The 21,467-nt window shown below is 36.7% G+C and overlaps 2 protein-coding genes across 3 annotated transcripts in view; one reads left to right on the forward strand and one right to left on the reverse strand.

The window, feature by feature from the left end:
• Nucleotides 1-21,467, forward strand: part of LOC119839268 (limbic system-associated membrane protein-like) — a 97,778-nt gene that overhangs the window by 25,951 nt on the left and 50,360 nt on the right. Inside the window, exon 2 of one of the 2 annotated variants that reach the window (XM_038365497.1) lies at nt 8,250-8,276. The exons of the other annotated variant lie outside the window; for it this stretch is intronic. The gene's annotated coding sequence lies outside the window, so the exon portion shown is untranslated. The remainder of the gene's footprint in view (nt 1-8,249; nt 8,277-21,467) is intronic. 2 annotated transcript variants of the gene reach the window in all.
• LOC119839223 (leucine-rich repeat extensin-like protein 3) lies at nt 12,921-20,227 on the reverse strand. The gene is made up of 4 exons (XM_038365442.1): nt 20,164-20,227; nt 14,396-14,647; nt 13,565-13,845; nt 12,921-13,160 (listed from the first exon to the last, which is right to left on the reverse strand). Exons 1-4 carry the CDS (start codon nt 20,225-20,227, stop codon nt 12,921-12,923), a joined length of 837 nt encoding a protein of 278 aa, XP_038221370.1.

Raw genomic sequence — 21,467 nt, forward strand, 5'->3', positions numbered from 1 at the left:
TCTAACTGTTTAGAGGAATAGTTTTACGGAGCACTGACACTTAGGTGTGTACAATTCAAAGCACCGGGACCGAAAAAACACATTTATAATATTAGTGTGATTTTCCTTGTAGACACCGCGAGTTGTCACGTGACACCATTGCCATTAATGTATAAATACTTCATGGGACTACGATTTAGGTTTTGAATAGGAAATTTGACAAAATGATACATTTGGACGATAAATAGTGGTGATGAGGATTACGGAAAATTGATAGGTGGGTGCGAGACCAGGCGAGCGTGTAGGAAATTATAGATTTTTAAATTTATCTATGCATGTGGATAACATTACTGCTCGAATCGGTAAAGAAAAACATCGTGAGGAACCGAATGTCCGAGAATTAAAAGTTCGATGGCATTTGACATTTACAAACCCGCACTTGAGCATGGATTATGGCCTCAACCCTCATAGGAGGTCCGTATCCCAGCTGTGGGAACGTACATGGGCTGATGATGAAAGGTCATTTGACCGTAACGATAGTTCATTTCAATGAATCAGCAGTCTTGAGAGCTTTTCAGCAGAATGTCTGATAATGGCCTCAACCCTCACAAGCCCGACCCTGCAGTGGGAGGAATACTGATGATGATGATGAATACTTACATGGATGCATCACCTTCCCCGAACAGTAAATGAAGATATTGAAACATTGTAACATAATAGTTGAGCATAAATTCTTCACGGTTTAGGTGATTCGACATACGCCAAGCAATTAAAATATAATTCAGTTAATTCATTCGCCATGTTTAAATTTGTGAAATTAATAATTACCAGCGAAACTGTATACATTTATATCGAAATAGCATGTACTATCAACCGTCTTCACAAAATTGAGGATATCAATTCAATTGTATCTTATTTTGTTTGTTACTTTATAACATTTTACTGGCTGAACCGATTTTTATGAGTTTTTTATTAAAATCTGGTATCTAGTTTTGACAATTTGGAAGCAATTAGTTTTTTTTAGCCGGATTGTAAATATATTGTGGTAGTCGAGCACGCTTCGACACGAATTGGGTCAGACCGCACCGGGGAAGTACCACACACCCACAGAAAACCGGCGTGAATTAGTGGTAAGCCACTGTGTGTCGTACGGTGAGTGGGGGATCTGGAAGCCCGTATCCTATTCCTCATCTTTCCCAGTCCATTCCTTCTTTCCAGTCATTAATCCTTTCCTTTGCCCTTACCCTATTAAAGCGAGCAGCGCATTCGCAGAGGCACTACTTTTACGAGTGATCACGGGCGGTGGTGATCGCTTACCATCAGGCGAACCACCAGCTCAGTTGCCCGCTAGGACGTAAAAAAAAATACAGGGTACACGTAAGCCTGAAACCATCTTATGATTATGAAAGGGAAAGTTAATATTTCGGATCGGAATTACACCTGGTGCGAATCCAGGTCTTTTGGTTAAGGTAAACGGATTTATACACGGAGTAGATGTAGCAATGCATTAGTTATACCGAAGCACCACACATCACGTTTTAAGGGTGGATTCAAGTATTCTGCTTCAAAGATTTGGAATGACCTCCCACCACCCTTAAACCTTAGTATGTCATATGTATCGTTCAATTACAAATACAAAATGATGCTTCTGAACAAACAAACAGCAGACTCGACACATTTATAAAGCAATTATTATTTTTTAGTTATGTCAAATGTATTTTATATACGTCCCGGCTCCGCCCGGGTTGTCATTTATCTTAATTAAAATTATTTAAACTATCCTATCTCTCAAGTTGGATCAAACTGCACATGGTGTGCGAATTTTATTATAATCGGTTAAGTGGTTTAGGAGTTTTGAGGACAAACATTGTGACACGAGATTTATATATATTAAGATTATTATATATTTGATTAAACACTTATTTATTTTTAATTATAACAATTTTATTTACAACTATCTGTTTAATTAATATATACTGTGCATTTATATGATATGGTTGGTACCTGGACAAATATATAAAAACCTCGAACGAAGCACGTGGGCAGACTGAAAATCAGCGCTGTTCGGGGGTTAAAGCCCGTCAGCATGGTTGAGTCTGTCCCGTTTGCCATGTTCATTTTTTTATGTTAATTTAAATTTATATTAGTTTTAATTTTGATTTTTAGTTTTATAGCATTGAAATGCTTTATAAATGAGAAATTTTGAAAGAATAGAAAAAATTTGATCACGAGGCAGGATTCGAACCTGCGTTTCTTGCCTACGGTTAGGCAATCAATCAATCAAATCATCAATTTTTTCTATTCTTTCAAAATTTCTCATTTAGTTTTAATTTTTTAAATTATATTAGTTTTTCCATGGGTTTGTTTTTTTTCATGTTAGTTTTTGTTTTTAATGTGGCAATAAAACTTGTTTTCTTTCTTTCTTTCTTTCCAATAAATTTTCATTTTGCACATGGAATTTAAGAACATTGTACCGGCCCGCAGGCCTCCAGCTATTGTGTCAGAAAAGCTGGAGAGCCCGGGCAGGGAATCGAGAGAGCTGGAAGAAAATACTGGACCAGGCCAAGGCCCACTCGCGGCTTTAGAGCCTCATATGATGATGATCCTATTCAGGATAATGTAAAATCATGATATTATTGTATCGTCACCGATCCTTGTGCTTTGTGCTTGTGATATATGTGCTGATTACTTAGTTTGAAATGAATCTGTCCGTTTGTCTAAATCGAGTCTAAAAGGGTTGCTACCATACAAACATACAGAAGCTATTAATGTTTAAACTATTATTCACTTGACACGCCTAAACAATATGTTGCCATGACAACCAGAATTCTAATAGATGTTGTGATATAATTTTGTATTCATCATCATCAGTCCACATTTGTTCTCATATTAGGGACGCAGGTCTAAGACAGTTCATGTCATAATACACGTTGGGCAAGTGGGAGTTGGTATTTGTAATTAATATTTATTTACATAAGTTGTTATAATAGTTATTGCTAATACTTGTCCACCACTTAGGTCGTCGTGTACTGATATATCTGTTTTCTTGTTTATTTGCTTCGATCTTTTACGATTACTTCTTAATTTAAACAAGTTTTTACTATTTTGATTAGGCGTTGCCACGGTTCGGCGAAATTATAGGGGTTAAACTTTTTCTCAATTTATAAAACACTAGCATATTCGGCCACGCGTTGCTGTAGCTGAGTAATAATTAAATATTAAGATTATATGGGATAATTAATCGAATCTTCTATTATAATATTAATCTTCTGTCTTAAGTTGGACCAAATTACACATAAAATTCCAAATTTCATCAAAATCGGTTGAGTTGATAAAGAGTTCATTGGGAACATACATCATGGATTTTTATATATTAAGATTTGAATGTATTAAAAACAATCTTAAATGTTTTCTATAGATCTTTAAAGACAATTTTTACCCCTCTCCTTTATCGGTACAACAACAATGCTATAAGCTAAATAAATAAAAATAAATGTAATAAAACATGTCAATTTATTTATTGTCTATTTACAATCAGTCTGATGAGTCACCAAGGACAGTATCTGCCACTGCTTCGGGTAGACTGAGCAAACTTTTCAGTAGACCACTGGATACTTTTTTCTTTGTTGATGTAAGCACAGACTCTATATTGTTGCCAGCTGAAAAAAGGGACGTTGTTTAAATAGTGATATTAATTATCTACACAAACAACTTATTATATAGCTGAAATTTTGGTAAGATTTTAAATATTATTGAAATATGGGTGGCTGGAAGGCTAGGCGTTTCTACGGTATGGCAAATAATGCGGGCCCGAATCCCGCCTCGTGATCAAAATTTTTTCTAAAATTTCTTACTGTTAATAAGCTATTTATCAAGAAAATAATACCTTTATGGTACATTTTATTGTACTGCCTTCCAACATTTGCCAGATTCCACGAGAAAACAATGTATTACCAGAGGCGCTTCGTGAACTAACCCACGGACACAGTAAATTTATTAAAACATATGGTATTATTTAATTCTAAATGATTTTCTGTTTAGCTTTCACGCGCTGTATTAACGCCTTGGTGAGTTTCAGCGTTCTGTATACTGTGATTTTTATATTCATATTTATTGTGAGATAACTAGCGAGTCCTACTAATATTATAAATGCGAAAGTTTGTAAGGATGTGTGTGCGTTTGTTGCTCTTTCACGCAATAACTACAGAATCGATTGCAATGAACTTTGGTACGTAGATCGCTGGACAACTGGAATAACATATACGCAACTTTTTATCCCGATGTACCTACGGGTACCGTGTAAGCCCGTATACGCGGGCGAAACAGCGGGGCGCAGCTAGCATATTAATAAAAGAAATTAAAAAGTTATTTTTGAAACCAATAAATGTTAAAATGTTCTTGATATTTGCAAATAGTTCTTTCCAAATAACCGATATAATATAAATATATCATTTGCTTTTGCCCAAAAAAAAAAAAAAAAAATGTGTCAAAATAAAAAAAAAAACAGATTTTGGCGCCTTATTTACGTCGTTATTTATGCTTTGTTTAGAACAACATAGGCATGCTTCTTAATTAGTATTTCGTAGTAAGAATGGATATGGTAATGGGTTTTAAATAAGTTAATTTCAATAAATATTTTTATAATTCATTCCTACAAAAGAGGTCACCGAAAAAAGGTGCCGCCCCATTTTAAAATGGGTTCAAATCCAATCCTAACAAGCACAAATGAATCACATCCATCAGTTGAACATCCACGCAGTTAAACACAGTCTAATTGAGAACCCCTTTCTTTTAGAGAACCCCAGTTTACACACCTCTAGACACGTCATCTTTAGGCTGACTGGTTTTATCTTCCAACTTGATTATAATAGGGGGGTATGGGGTATTCGTCCTGTACGGGCACTGAGTATAGTAGTTGACCCCCGCTGTGGGTAAGTTTGTGGGGACGGAACACGGGACCATGGTTGGGTGAGATAATGCCTGGAGTATTTCTGAAAAGTTAATAATTAAAAGATAGTATTACTCAGAGTAATGGTGGGTTTTGGACTACAATCAGAATTTCATAGCGGGAAACTGAGCTGGTGGTTCGCCTGGTGGTAAACGATCACCACCGCTCATGAAGATTCGCAGAGGTTCAGACCTTCGCTTTTAAGGGATAAGGGATAAGCACACGATTGATGACTGGAAAGAAGGAATGGAAAGGGCTAGGAGGAGGAAATAGGCCTCCAACTCTCCCACTCACCGTACGAAACACAATAGCAAGCTATTATTTCACGCCGGTCTCCTGTGGGGGTCTGGTACCTCCCTTTTGCGAGCTAGCCCAATTCGTGCCGAAGTGTGCTCGACTCCCACAATAAAGGTTCGATAACGGATGGACGTACAAGAAATAAACAAATTTTTAACACACTTTTATCAGCTCCAACTGTATGTTTGTAACCGACTTCTTTAGACTCGATTTTGCCCCACTTTAAACGGATAGATTGAACCCAAACTCTGTACACTTATCGCGGATCGGTGACAATACAATAGTTTCATGAGTTTATCTTATTATCCTGATTAGGATCGACGAGTTAAATTATTTTTTTCCTTATGAACACTGTATTTTAACAAGTGAGAAAACTCAATTGATTCTATCTTTAGAGCGTGTTTTGGAGTTATAATTGACTGTATTTATTTTATTATTCAAGTAGCCTTTGCCGGCGGCTTCGCGCTAAATTCGGAGTAGCTCAATTAATGTTATTATACATATAAACCTTCCTCTTGAATCACTCTATCTATTAAAAAAACCCCATCAAAATTCGTTGCGTAGTTTTAAAGATTTAAGCATACATAGGGACATAGGGACAAAACGACTTTGTGTTATACTTTAGTGATTTATCTGTATCTTATCCACTTCACAATTACTTAAAATCGTGAAAGAGGAGGAAATCGGGATGTCCAAGAATCAAAAGTTGCCAGATTTTTATTGTTGAAATAGAAACTACTCATATTATAAATGCTTTTAGCATTGCTAATCTACCTCTTTAACGAGTAAAAGGTTTTTTTTGAACATTTAAAAATCGATCAAGCGCGAGTCGGGCTCGTGACACTAAGGGCTCCGTACAAACAAGCTAAAAAGCAACTGCAAAAAATGGTAACTCAACAAATAAATGGTTGCCAACTGTTGCTTAACCAAGATTTTTTTATTATTCGTTATTATAGTAGTCGCGGAAATATGTCATAACTAAAAAATTCTACCGTCTAACTATCACGATTCATAATATATAGAATGGTGAAAGAAAGAAAAAAGAAGGAAGAAATGAAGATATTTTTTTCTTTTCTTTCGCTCTTTCATGGTGTCAAACAGACAGACAGATGAACACGGAAGTCTTAGTAATAGCGTCCCATTTTACCCCATATCGGAAACGAGACATCTAATATAAAATAAGTTACTTACGAAACAAAAGAAATATCCATTGAAGGCGCATTTTTCGTTCAGAAACCTAACTGCAATGAACTAAGTGCGTATATAACTGTTAAACTAATAATTCATGAACCCTTACAAATTAATTGGTTTCGCTGTTATAGGTAAAAATGTTTTGAAACTTTTGTATTTTGTATATTTTTACGCGAAAACTGCTGGACGGATTCGAAGTAATTCTGCAACTTTACTGAGTGACGTAGACTTTGTATCTCTCTATAAAGAGGAAACATTTGTGATTTTGTATGTATGTTTGTAATGTTTTTTACAAAAACCACTGGATCGATGTTTGAAGTTCATCCGGCATTCGAAAGCCTCATTACTCCGAAGTGAAATGGGCTATATTTTATTCATACCTCGGGCTATATCGAGCGAAGCCGGGACGATAACTAGATAAATAATATTATAAAAAGTTTTTTATATATTTTCATACATAATACATTTAGGTTTAATGTTTTAACAAGATTATAAATGCCATTGGACTATAGATTTATTGGCTTACACATCTACTAGCGGCGCCCTGCGGTTTCGCCCGCGTTAGTCCGTATCCCGAAGGAATATCAGGATAAAAAGTTGCCTATATGTTATTCCAGTTGTTCATCTATCTATGTACCAAATTTCATTGCAATCGGTTCAGTAGTTTTTGCGTGAAAGAGCAACAAACGCATACATCCTTACAAACTTTCGCATTTATAATGTTAGTAGGAAGGATAGGATTTACACGATAACTAGCTATTGCCCGCGGCTTCACACGTGTTACATTCGGAGTAGTTTAATAGATGTTATTATACATAAAACCTTTCTCTTGAATCGTTATTTATCTTATACCTTTAAACGAGCAATTCTTGTATATATATATAGGTATATATATATATATATATATATATATATATATATATATATATATATATATCGGCTCCAACGATTTTCATGAAATTTAGTATATAGGGGTTTTCGGGGGCGATAAATCGATCTAGCTAGGAATTTTTTTTAGAAAATGTCATATTCGTGTTTTATTCGTGTTTTTTTTTCCTGACATCTATTGGTGAATAATAATACTATTTTGTTTCGTAGATAGCTGGACAACTGAAATAACACATAGGCACTTTTTATACCGATATTCCTACGGGATTCGGTTACGAAGCACGCTTACGCGGTTTCAACCGCGGGTCACAGCTAGTTAAGAATAAACGGAACAAAATCCGTTGCATAGTTTTAAAGATTTAAACATACATAGGAACAGAGAAAGTGACTTTGTTTTATACCATGTAGTGATATTTATGTAATACAAGACGCTCGGCCTGGCTCCGCCCGCATATTAAGAATCCGTTCAGTAGTTTCAGTGTGATTGACGAACAAACATCCAAAGAAGCAAACTTTCACATTTATATTTTTTATTTATTTAACTCTTCTACAAAATTGTACATGTAATTAAACTTAAATCTATCTTTTAATATATAAAATTCTCGTGTCACAGTTTTCGTTGCCATACTCCTCCGAAACGGCTTGACCGATTCCTCTGAAATTTGGTAAGCATATTGTGTAGGTCTGAGAATCGGCCAACATCTAATTTTTATCCCGATATTCCTACGGGATACGGACTTACGCGGGTGAAACCGCGGGGCGCAGCTAGTATAATATAATATAATATAATATATAATATAATATAATATAATATAATATATGTTTGAAATGTGATTACTAGCTGCATCCTGTGGTCTTACTCGCGTAAATGAAATTCCTATAAATATCAGCAATTATAACTTAGAGAGAGCCATTATTTCTAATAATGTTCCTTTTATATTTACAGGTAAGAAAGCTGCAATATGTAAATATGGTATGATTTATATCCATTTTAGTAGAAATTGGTAGAGATTAGTAGAAATTTTATTAAGCTTTGTAATGTCATTTTAATGTTTTATTAACATAGTAACACTCGACATACAAATCATTATTAATAAAGACTAAACTGCCTCTAAATTTAAATTTTATATTTACATGGACGCACTAAGCTCTTGAGGAGGGCTTTCAAATAGAAAAAGATTCATATAAATGGGTTTACGCAAGTATACGCTATAAGAAACACAAAAATAGAGTCGAATTACATCCTCGCTAATAAGAGCGTTTTAAAAAACTCTATTTTCCATCTTCTTTCTTCTTTCTTCGACGAAAATGTCAGCGTCTAAATTTTTAGTTACTAAAAAGGTTTTGTATGATTATCTTAATATATAAAAATCCAGTGTCATGATGTACGTTCCCAATGAACTCTTCACCAACTCAATCGATTTTGATGAAATTTGACATTTTATTTGTAATTTGGTCCAACTTAAGATATAAGATAGTTTTTGTTTCGATTCATTATCCCAATAATAAATAAATAACAATAAATTTAGCCCTAGCCACAGCAACGCGTGGCCGGGTATGCTAATTTAATTATACATTGGTTTAAATAAGAAATATTTTGCAATAATATAAACTCTTTGACACAAATTTTCGAGATAATTTATTCTATATTTTTACCAATAGCCTCATTACATCCGACCGCCAGGACCGCCTCCTTGGTACAGTGGTTAATGCGTGAGCGTAGAACCGAGGGGTCCTGGGTTCAATTCCCGGTGGGGACGCACAAAAAAAAGTCTCGGTCTGGCAGGACACAGATGGCTGATCACCTACTTGTCCCCAAAGAAGATCGATCAGTGAAACGGATGTACATCATCTGCCCCATACCCCACTAGGGGACACGGGACTTCACTTTTTTTCATTACATCAAAATCAGTGACATGTTTTAGTTCTAAACGTTTGACAAACAGACTTTCGCTTCTATCTCTATTTATATTAAATTTTCACAATGTTAGTAACCATACTCCTCCATAACGGTTAGACCGATTCTAATGGAATTTTGTGATCATATCGGGTAGATAAGAATAGGCCAACATCTATTTTTCATGCCCCTAAATGATGAGACAGAACAGCATTTGCTGAGTCAGCTACTAATCTTATAAATTTGGATATTTTTCATACTCCTAAATGATAAAAATAAGGCAGAACAGCGTTTGCCGGGTCAGCTCGTACTATAGATATGACTGCCATTCGAGAGAAGCCACAGGCTGAATCTAGCAATTTCGCGAACCTCCTACCGATGCTAAAGAATCCATTCACGTCACACAGTCACATGAACTAATTAAAATTGAGATGTTTTCAAAAAACATTTTTCAATTAAATCCTAATTGCGTAATGCTCTGAACCATGAAATGGGTATAAAATGTGGTGCAAATGGTACACTACCATAGAGTGGTGGAGCACAATGGCGAAGCAAATATTGGTATTAGCTGGTGAGTTGGTTTATATTTATTTTATTTATTCGTTTATTGGTAACCCAAGATTGAGAAATTTTTAAAGAATAGAAACAATTTGATCACGAGGCGGGATTCGAACCCGCGTTTTGCCAAACCGTAGCAACGCCTAGCCTCTCGGCAACCTGTGATCCTATTTTCTACTTTTTCAGTTTCGTGTGCCTAAGGGACACCCCAACAAAACGTTTCAGTGACCAGTTCATTTTATACTAATATTTAACTACTAGCGGTCCGCCCCGGCTTCGCCCGTGGTACATATATAGCCTATAGCCTTCCTCAATAAATGTGCTATCTAACACTGAAAGAATTTTTCAAATCGGACCAGTAATTCCTGAGATTAGTGCGTTTAAACAAACTCCGTCAGCATTATAATATTAGTATAGATTATATTCTCTAAATATTACAGTGACGTTAATCTAAAACTATACAGTAACACAATCACGTTACAGCTTACTTCAGCATCGCAGCCAGCAACCCACTGGGGCAAACGGTATGCGAGCAGAGCATGATACCCAGCATTCTGCAAAAACCCACCATCTGCGAGCCGAGCATCCTGTCACTCCTATCATATTTGGCATCTTTGAACGTCCCTGCATCATATCCGTATGGTAACATTGGGATTTCCACTACAGTGTGTGATCCTACGACGAATTTGGGGACTGTAAATCCTCTGGGTACGCTTGGTGCTTTAGGCACTGTAGGAAACCTGGGCGGTTTAGGGACTTTGGGAAGTTTAGGGAGTTTGGGCACTTTAGGAACCTTGGGCAATTTAGGAGGTCTAGGGACTGTGGGTAATTTAGGAGGACTAGCCAGTTTAGGTGTCGGGTATCCTGGTATAACTTGCCTACCCTACAATAATGGCTTACTGTCACAAATCCAGACAGGCGGTCAACAACCAACCACCACAATATGCGAAACAACAAATTTAGGAGTGCCAGCTACAATAATAGAGACTTCGCCCAACCTTGTGCCGTGCTCTGGCTTTCCCTACTCGACTATGCCCATGCCCTGCCCCATACCAACGATAACTGAAAGCCCTGTCATGCCGACGACCACTGTATGCGAAACAACACCCGTTATATCCATTCCCAACTGGGCTCTCAACTGTATATTGCAAATGCAACTGCCCCAATCTATGCCCGTACCGACTACGGTATGTGAAACTACATCTATGCCCATTTCCACACTACCTCTAGGCATTCCCATGTCAAATTTACCCATCAGCGGTTTGCCCATGTCAACTTTACCTATGACTGGCTTGCCCATGTCGAACTTACCTATGACAAATATGCCTAATCTGCCTTATAATTCCATTCCCATGCAAAATATGCAATTACCTCTGCCTATGCAGGGACTGCCATTGACTATTCAAATAGTTTAAAAACATAGCCAAGCACAGAGAGCAAAATGTTGCATAGAGTACCAAAAAACATTGTATTTGTCTATGGTTTAAATTGTTCTTAAATTCTTTCCAACATGGCCGACATTTTAACGAAAAATTTTCGAAAATAAAGTATTGTTTTATGCAACATTACCGCGCTTAATGGCTAAAAAACCGCGAGAATTATGGATTCCGAAATCTACTTAATAATGCGCTCATAATTTAAAAACGAGGCGTTCATTTATTGTTTTTGTTCTGTATTTATTTTACAGCAAATTTAAGAGACTTAAAAACAACTTAGGAATATTTTCTGTGAATCAAAATCAAAATAACTATGTATGTAATTTTTTTTAGTTTTATAGCATTGAAATGCTTTTATAAATGAGAAACTTTTTGAAAGAATAGAAAAAAATTTTCAACTATGTATGTATTTTGTGGATGCTATTTTCATAGATAACAATATTTTGGGTTGATTTTGAATAGAACAAGAAAAAATCTATTTAAAGTTGGATCATGCATGGCCAAATGGTCAGACGTCGACACGATACCGTGAAGGACGCGGGTTTTGATATCGCCGTGTGATCTATCCATTCGTAAATTTTTATCAAATATCCATAAGCATAAATGCTATAAAATCGAAATAATTATTAAAAATATTTTTGAAGTCAATTAACTCAATAAAATTATTGTATTAGGAAAATCAATTAAAACATCAATTAATGAATCGTCTCAACAAAAATATGTATTATGTATGTAATTGTATGTATATGTTATATATATCAAATATATGTATGTATCGATTTTGGTTTTTATTTATGTCATTTAATGCAAATGCGTGATAACCTGCCTCATTGTACACCTTTGCAGAGATGTTTATAAAAACTCTAGCGCAAAAAAAGTTGCCTAAATGTTATTCCAGTTGTCCAGCTATCAACGTACCAAATTTCATTGCAATCGATTCAGATCAAACATACACACACATCTTTACAACTTTCGCAATTATGATATTAATAGGATATATGAAGGAATAATAAACATAGCGTAAAAAACTAAAACAATGTCGCTTTAATGATAGAATAGCTAAATAGTCTTACTCTTATACAGAATAGATATACGTAAATGATTTAATCCTGGCGATACTAATCCGGATAATAAGAAAAACTCATGAAATTACTGTATTATCACCGATACTTGATGAGTGTACAGAGTACTAAATCTGACCGTTTAAAGTGGGTAAAATGGAGTCTTAAAGCGTCGAGAAACATACAAGTAACATTAACTAAGGCGCGAAAAAAGTATTAAATCTGTCCGTTTAAAGTGGGTCAAAATGGAGACTCCATTTTAAAAGCGTCCGTTACAGAGAAAAAGCCGGAGGCCCGTATCCTTTTCCTTCCCCTTCCCAGTCCTTTCCTTTATTCCTCTCGCCAACCCTTCCTTAATCCCTTCCCAATTTAAAGTCGGCAATCCATTTGTAGAGGCGTAAGGTCTGTAATCGACTTAACGCCTCTACAAATGTTCATGGGCGGTGATAGCGCTTATCATAAGGCGTCCCACCAGCTCCATTGCCGACTGTGACATAAAAAAAAAAAAAAGCCCTATAGAAACAAGGAAATCTATTGTAGGTGTAAAAAATATTGAAATAAAACATAATATGCTTGAAAAAATACCCGTTATTTACTTCAATCACAACACGTTTACAAACATAGCTTCACATATACATATTATATATAATACAATTTTATATCATTTACCCCTGGCACATGCAAGGTGGTAGCGGGGGGCAAGGTGGGGGTGGAGGGGGTGGGCAGGGGCAAGGCGGTGGTGGTGGTGGTGGGGTGTAAATCGAAATGCGGGCACACCCACAAGTACGGATGGGGATTGTGGGGTTGGGTCTGAAGCATATGACAGGGGGTTGCGGGATGATTAGTTTTGGGGGTTGCACGACTAATGCCGCTGGTGGTGGCGGGAAGACTCTTTGGGGTTGCACCTGTAATGAGAGATTAGTTGTGTTAATTTAAGCTTTATTAGCTGTAACGCTTGAGCCTTAACATTTTGTTACGGAATTTTTCATGATTTTATAAAATTTTAGACTATATATTTTTCTACATCATAAATAAAATTGGTTTTATCTATAGGCAATGATCCAACAACCATAATGCTAACATCTCACAATTTAAAACAAGGCTATTGTAATCTCACAATTGCTGGTTGCGATACACTTGCGTATTTTTTATTATTAATTAAGGATGCAAAGATGATTATTTGAATATAAAAAATGGCAATCAGCTCAGCTATTACTATGATTTAGTTATAAATAATGCTATTTGCAGAGATTAGGGGTCTCAGTAAGTTTTATTAATGTGGGTAATTTATAATTGAGAGTTAACTTACCCTGATTGGTGGGATCTTGGGGGGAACAACAGGAGCAGGTCTCACGACTATAGGCCTCGGTTGTGGAGGATACACCAGCGAGGGTTGCACTTGTATCGGCGCAGGAGTCGGGGGTTGGACAGGTGGGGGTTTGACGTATATCGGCGCGGGGGTCGGGGGTTGCACGGGCCCAGGTTTGACGTAGATCACTGGTGGGCTGGGGGGTGTTACTGTGCCAGGTCGGACCACGATGGGAGCGGGGCGTGGGAAACGGATTTGTCCCGGTTTAACGAGGACAGATCCTGGAAATAAATATGTACATTTAATACATTTGGTTCTATATCTGTAATTTAAAGAGAAGACTACATAGTTATAATAAAATATGATGAAACTACATAAATTCGTCACACTTATTTAGTATTTCTTTAATCTTTTTTCTCCTCTTTTATAATAACAATTAAATAATGATCAGCTTCGTAAAATCGCAAACTAATTAATTGATATCAAATCTGAGCTACTTTTTAATGGAATTCATAGATAATAAATCTCTCGGCTTCTTCCGTGGTACATATATTATCCCTGCCCTGTAGCTCTCAGGGAATCACGTATATAACTGTAACTGTAACTATAAATGGCGAATTTTTTAATTTTCGTAATCATTTCCGCAGATTCAGAGATAATCTCTAACAACGGCACAATACAAATTCACAAACTCTACCTCTTTAAAATATATGTAATTACACGTTTAAAAATATTATTATGTCATACTTATGAAGGTACAATAGACTTATAGGTCACAAATAATGAAAGGTACTTACAAAACGTTTCATTAAAATACTAAAGTACTCTTACCATAAGGCGCTTGTCCATAGATATAATTCACGTCCGGTTCACCAGGGTTACAAGGCCTTATCTCCACGACATCCTGACCACAAGGGTCTGGTATGGGTTCTGGGCAGGGGTCGGGTGGGCAGGGGTCCACGGGCTCTGGGCACGGTGGTGGCGGGCAGGGGTCAATGGGCTCTGGGCATGGCGGCGGGCAGGGGTCGCACGGATATTGGGGGTCCGGTACAGGCTGTGCGAACGCCGCGCCCAGAAGGAGAACTGCAATTAGTGTTAGATCATTTTAGATAGGCAAGTGTTATAAATTAACCATAAATGCTTAGTAGATTTGTTTAAATTACAATGATTTATAAACGAAACATTATAAGTAATGAAGTACTGTAAATTGCTCTTAATAATCCCTCCTAATATTATAAATACGAAAGTAACTCTGTCTGTCTGTTACGCTTTCACGCCTAAACCACTGAACCATTTTTTTTGCTATTTGGTACGAAGGTAGAACTGAACTTGGGAAAGGACGTGGGATAATTTTATCGCGAAAACAAGGGTAGAATGAGTTGAAAAGGGAGATGAAAGCGATATAACCGAATTCCACGCGGATGAAGCCGCGGGAGGAAAGCTAGTAATAATAATATATTAACTAGCTGTGACCCGCCGTTGAAACCGCGTAAGTCCGTATCCCGTAGGAATATCGGTATAAAAAGTGCCTATGTGTTATTTCAGTTGTCCAGCTATCTACGAAGCAAATTTCATTGCAATCGGTTCAGTAGTTTTTGCGTGAAAGAGTAACAGACGCACACATACATATTATGCATCCATCCTCACAAACTTTCGCATTTATAGTATTATTATTCGCCATAATAAATTGGGACTACTCAAACGCCTCCTATTTGTTAAAAAAGTAAGTTTAAGTCGATAAAACACGAATATGACATTTTTAAAAAAGATTCCTAGCTAGATCGATTTATCGCCCCCGAAACCCCCTATATACTAAATTTCATGAAAATCGTTGGAGCCGATTCCGAGATTCCAATTAAATATATCTCGGAGCCTTTAAACAAACAATTCTTGTATATATATATATATATATATATATATATATACAAGAATTGCTCGTTTAAAGGTATAAGATTTAATCGAGCAACTGTGAAGACTCATTTTGTAAGTAACAATATGCTTAAAAACTATGTTAGTACATGACATTAGAAATTATCCTATTCTATACCATTGATGCAAATAATTTACAGCAAGGGTTTACATACAGACAATCTAATCTACTTGCAATACATTTTAAAATTAGATTGGGACTGTCTCGCACCCGGCGCACCAGGGATATGCATCTCTTACGGATTGTTGTGTAAAAACAGTTAACACGTGCTTCTGCAAACATCCCTGAAGCCCTACAGAAACGAGTCAGCCCCAGTAGATATCGGAAACAACAGTCTATCTGGCTTGTCACTTCTCTGTAAAAACTGCTTTCCGAACTGGTGGTAAATGGTTAAACTTTTTTTTTTATGTCATAGCGGGCAACTGAGCTGGTGGTTCGCCTGATGGTAAACGATCACCACCGCCCATGAACATCCGCAGAGGCTTGGACCTCTGAGAATGCGCTGCCCGCTTTTAAGGATAAGGGATAAGGAAAGGATTTATGAATGGAAAGAAGGAATGGACTGGGAAGGGCTAGGAGAAGGAAATAGGCCTCCGGCTCCCCCACTCACCGTACGAAACACAATAGCAAGCTATTATTTCACGCCGGTTTTCTGTGGGGGTGTGGTACTTCCCCGGTGCGAGCTGGCCCAATTCGTGCCGAAGCATGCTCGACTCCCACAATAAAACAAGAAACTATGCAATACCGATTCTAAAGTGCTTCTAGATGAAGTCTAATCTTAATAAATATAAATTACGTATCACGTTGTTTGTCGCGATGGACTCCTAAACTACTCAACCGATTTTAATCAAATTTGCACACCATGTACAGTTTTATCCAACTTAAAAGGTAGTCCATATTATTTCAATTACTATAAATGACTAACCGGGCGGAGCCGGGGCGTCAAGCTAGTTTAATATATAAATAACTAGCTGCACCCGGCAAACGCTGTTCTGCCTTACTCTTATCATTTAGGGGTATAAAAAATAGATGTTGGCCGATTCTCATAGATACTGGATAAGCAGAAAAAAATTCATCAAAATCGGTCGAGCCGTTTCGGAGGAGTATGGCAACGAAAACTGTGACACGAGAATTTTGTATATTAGATTGAGTTTGAGTTGAATATAAAATGGCGAGGAGAAAGTTACGATAGTGATAATATCTCACAAATATTTAAGCCATAAACTTATAAGCATAGACCATAGACCCCTTTTGTGGTGTATACGTCTGTTTGGAGCTGATCCAAGTATTTGAAACTATGTATATTTTTGGCACCAAACAGTCATAACACGAGGCGCTTTGTCCTTTAATTTTCATTTCTTACTAATATCATAAATGCTAAAGTAACTGGCTGTCTGTCTCTCATCCACAAAGCTCTCCTTAAACCACTGAACCATCATCATCCTGATGATACTCAGTCTACCCGAAGCAGTGGCAGATGGCAGATACTGTTCTTGGTGACTCATCCGAATGATTGTAAATAGACAATAAATAAATTGACATGTTTTATTCCATTTATTTTTATTTATCTAGCTTATAGAATTGTTTTTGTCCCGATTTCACGCTTGTACCGTATCAGCCCATATATGTTCCCACTGCTGGGACACAGGCCTCCTACGAGGGTTCAGGCCATAATCCAGCACGCTGGCCAAGTGCGGGTTGGCAGATGTCACATGTCGTCGAACTATTGATTCTTTTACATGCCGGTTTCCTCACGATGTTATCCTTCACCGTATTTAAGCAGTGGTGACGTTATCCACATGTGCAGATAAATTGAAAAATCAATTTATTTCCTGCACGCTCGCCCGGTCTCGAACCCCGACTTATCGATTTTTAAGTCCGAGGTTCTCACCACTGAGCCACCACTGCACCACTGAACCGCTTGGGATGAAATTTGATGTGGCAGATGGTAACCCGATAAAAAATCATTTTATTAATGTGTTAGTGAGACAATTATATATTTTGTTTTTTTTCTTCTCTTATTTTTAATTTTGATTGTTATGCTTTGGATGGACAACTATTTAGATCTTAATTTTTGTTATTATGTATTTGGGAATTTCTTTTTCCATAATTGTTTTAAAAACTGGTATTGGGAATTTATTATTATTATAAAGGACATGTGCGGGTAAAACTCTTTTCTTTGACTATATTTTTGATGATCTATTCGGTACAAGCCGTGGCCGGACAGCTAGTTTTGAATAAATCAATGATGGAAAACTATTCTTTCTATAAACATATTTACACGTTCTATATATAATTCAGACCTCCCTGGTGCAGTGGTTAACGCGTGAGCGTAGGCTCTAGGAGTTCAATTCCCGGTGGGGACGCAAAAAAAAGGGCTCGGTCTGGCAGGACACAGAAGGTTGATCACTTGTCCATAAAGAAAATCGATCAGTGAAACAGATGTATATCATCTGCCCCATACCCCACTCGGGAACATGGGACTTCACATTATTTTATACATCATTCAAAAAGTCATCAATTACACAGTTTACCGTTACTTAAATAAAGAACAGATGAACAAATAATAATGAATTTTAACAGTATTATTACATTTAGTCGTATATTAAGAAAAAACACGTTTGGAAATCCGAATATAACATCTTATCCGCCTTGGTAAAGTGTACGTTGACCCAAGGGTCTGCCAAGGCATCATGCGCTCTATCCCTGGTGGAATAGAGGCTGGAATCATTTATTCTTAAAATTTTCAAAGTACGTTTATGGGGTTCAACCCGAGACAAACCGGGGCAAGCGGGTAGTCAGTAACAGTGGCGAATTTACAAATTTTCAGGGTATAATAATAATAATACGGGCTCGTTTTCCGCAACTCGACGTCAAGCGCCTATTTTGCGTGAAAGAAAAGGAGGGGGGTAGCTAGTCAAAGCTGGAACCATCCCAGCTCCTCCATGAAGCTAAGCAGCTTGTGTGGGCTGCTGAAAACCTCAGGGAGGGACATAGGACAACCCAAATGCCTTGCCCTGTACTCCGCAACCACCGTGCATTCCATGATCACGTGGGCTGCCGTTTCAGGGTAAAACCGTCATAGAAAACCTTTTTGATTTCTATGAGGTGAAAAAAAAAATCGCACCCCAAATTTGCCGCCCCCAAAATCTGCCCTAGGCTCGAGCCTACTCAGCCTGCTGGTAAATCCGCCACTGGTCAGTAAGTTGTTGACAGAGTTTTCAACTATCCTCTCAAAGAGCGGCCATTTCGTTTAAGTTCTGTTAAGCTAGACTCATAAGTGTCTTATGACGCATACATTTGGAGGGTTGCCAGGTCAAATTTGGCACTAAACGTCCATGGTGTTTGAAAATAGGATGCCTAAGTGACGGATAAGCTAGATTATAAAGTTATCTAGCTAATACGTATTACATAGTTTATAATTTTGTGTAGGTTAAGTTGATGAAATATATACTGAACGTAGGAAATGCTATCCTAGATTATGTTTTATACATTATGTTAACCGATTTTGAAAAGAAGAAGGTTCTTAATTCGTTTTTTTTTTATGTTTTTTACTACATAGTTTAGTAATGCATGAACCGATTTTATGACTCCGTCTATATTTAAAAGTTATATGTCATGTGTGTTGTGGATCCATTAAATTCGATCCAGTTCAGACAACTTATTGACGGTGTAGTTCAAATAATTCATTAATTAAGAAAATCCTACTAATATTATAAATGCGAACGTTTGTAAGGATGTGTGTGTTTGTTGCTCTTTCACGCAAAAACTACTGAACCGATTGCAATGAAATTTTGTACGTAGACAGCTGGACAACGGAAATAACATATAGGTTTTTTATCCCGACATTCCTGCGGGATACGGACTTAGGCGGGAGAAACCGCGGGGCGCAGCTAGTTATTCATTAATTAAGAAAATAAGGTTATACTTTGACAACATATTAGCTAGAATTACGTTAGATCTTATTCTAAATATCAGACTAGACGTCACTTATAATGACTTTTAAATCCTACTAATATTATAAACGCGAAAGTTTCTAAGTATGGATGTATGGATGTTTGTTACTCTTTCACGTGAAAAGTGCTTAACGTATCTGTATGAAATTTGGTACAGAGATAGATTATAGGATTCTGAGTCTGGATTAGCACATAGGCAATTTTTTATCTAGGAAAATATCGTGTGAAAACCGGCGTGCCCAAGAATCAAAAAGTTCGACGACATGTGACATCTGCCAACCCGCACTTGGCCAGCGTGCTGGATTACGACCTGAACCCTCATAGGAAGGAGGCCTGCGTCCCAGTAGTGGCAACATATTTGGGCTAATGATGAGACTGATGATGATTTTTTATATTATTATGTGTGTTGAAAGAGTTCTTTCTTTCAACAACATAAAACGTCTATTTTAATGTACCGCGATAATAATTTATAAAAAAGTAGCTGCGCCCCGCGGTTTCGTCCGCTTAAGTCCGCATCCCGTAGGAATATCGGGATAAAATGTTGCCTATGTTATATTCCAGTTGTTCACCCATCTGCGTATCAAATTTCATGGCAATCGGTCCTCTAGTTTTTGCGTGAAAGAGTAACAAACACACTCACACCCTTACAAACTTTCGCATTTATAATATTATTAGGATGTAATTATTTTGGAAAATAGAAGGTTTTTTCTTACCAGATAACCACTGCAACGCACCCCTAGCCATGATCGTCTGATGAAAATAAGGTATATCCCACATTTTTATATATTTAACAAAACAAATATTATTAAAATAAAATCAAACGGTGTGACGACACAATTTTTTATGCTCAAAACTCGTTTATGCTATTACATTATGGTCATGCAAGAATGGGCTCTTTTATAATATTTAGAATATTTTATTACGTAAATTGTGTTATGGTGTTTTTGTATGTCATTCCGGGTGACTGAGCTGGTGGTTCGCCTGATGGTAAGCGATCCCGCCCGTGAACAGAGCAGAGGTAGTGCAAATGCTCGCTCTGAAAGGAAAGGGAAAGGATTGAGATAAAGGAATTGACTGGGAAACGGCTAGGGATACTAAGGGACTGGAAAGTATATATAGACTTTAAAGCAAACTGAAACATTTATTTATTCAATTAGACTTTTTATCTATAAGAAGAATGTGTAAGATATAGTTATATATATTAATAATATAAAGATACGTATTATATTATATACATAATATAGAAGATATATATTCAATAGAAGCACTTTTGAATCGTCATATTACACAGTTTTAACATTTACCACCGGTTCGGAAAGCAGTTTCTACAGAGACGAGCCGAGAGCAACTTTTTTATTAGAATTAACAACAGAGTTCTGATACTATTTTCAAATAACTTTTTTTAAATATAATGAACTAGCGGTACGCCCCGGCTGCGCCCGTGGTACATATATAGCCTATAGCCTTCCTCAATAAATGGGCTATCTAGCACTGAAAGAATTTTTCATATCGAACCAGTAGTTCCTGAGATTAGTGCGTTCAAACAAACAAACTCTTCAGCTTTATAATATAAGTACTAGTATAGATATTCAAGCCGCAATCCAACGATTTATAAAAATATTACTTCACCCACAAGGATAATAATTTGGTAATAAAAAAGATATAAATTTCATACAATAGCATATTAGGGATCATGTGTTGCATACTATTGTCTCGCCCGGCGTTTCTCGGCATCACAGTTACCAAATCTATTCAGTCACAGTTTGTTTGGTTGAACGGGCTAATCTCAGGAAATACTGATCAGATTTGAAAAATTCTTTTAATATTGCATAGCCCATTTATTGAAGTAGGATCTAGGCTGTATAACATCAAGTACTAGATACAACCACGGGTCACAGCTAGTCTTATTTCAATTATTAATTTATTTAAAGCTAGTCTTAACTAATATTCAAATCCTAAGTCTCCTTTATATATTTGAAATTAATATTTAATTTGATTTATATGTATATATATATAT

The sequence above is a fragment of the Zerene cesonia genome, unplaced genomic scaffold (assembly GCF_012273895.1).
Source record: "Zerene cesonia ecotype Mississippi unplaced genomic scaffold, Zerene_cesonia_1.1 Zces_u010, whole genome shotgun sequence".
In the NCBI taxonomy this organism is placed as follows: domain Eukaryota; kingdom Metazoa; phylum Arthropoda; class Insecta; order Lepidoptera; family Pieridae; genus Zerene; species Zerene cesonia.

Coding starts and splice junctions, on each gene's coding strand:
- LOC119839223 (XM_038365442.1), bottom strand. CDS start 20,227: ATGTGGGATATACCTTATTTTCATCAGACGATCATGGCTAGGGGTGCG. Junction 13,846..14,395: donor CTATGGACAAGCGCCTTATG/GTAAGAGTACTT, acceptor ATTTATTTCCAG/GATCTGTCCTCGTTAAACCG. Junction 13,161..13,564: donor CCAAGATCCCACCAATCAGG/GTAAGTTAACTC, acceptor CTCTCATTACAG/GTGCAACCCCAAAGAGTCTT.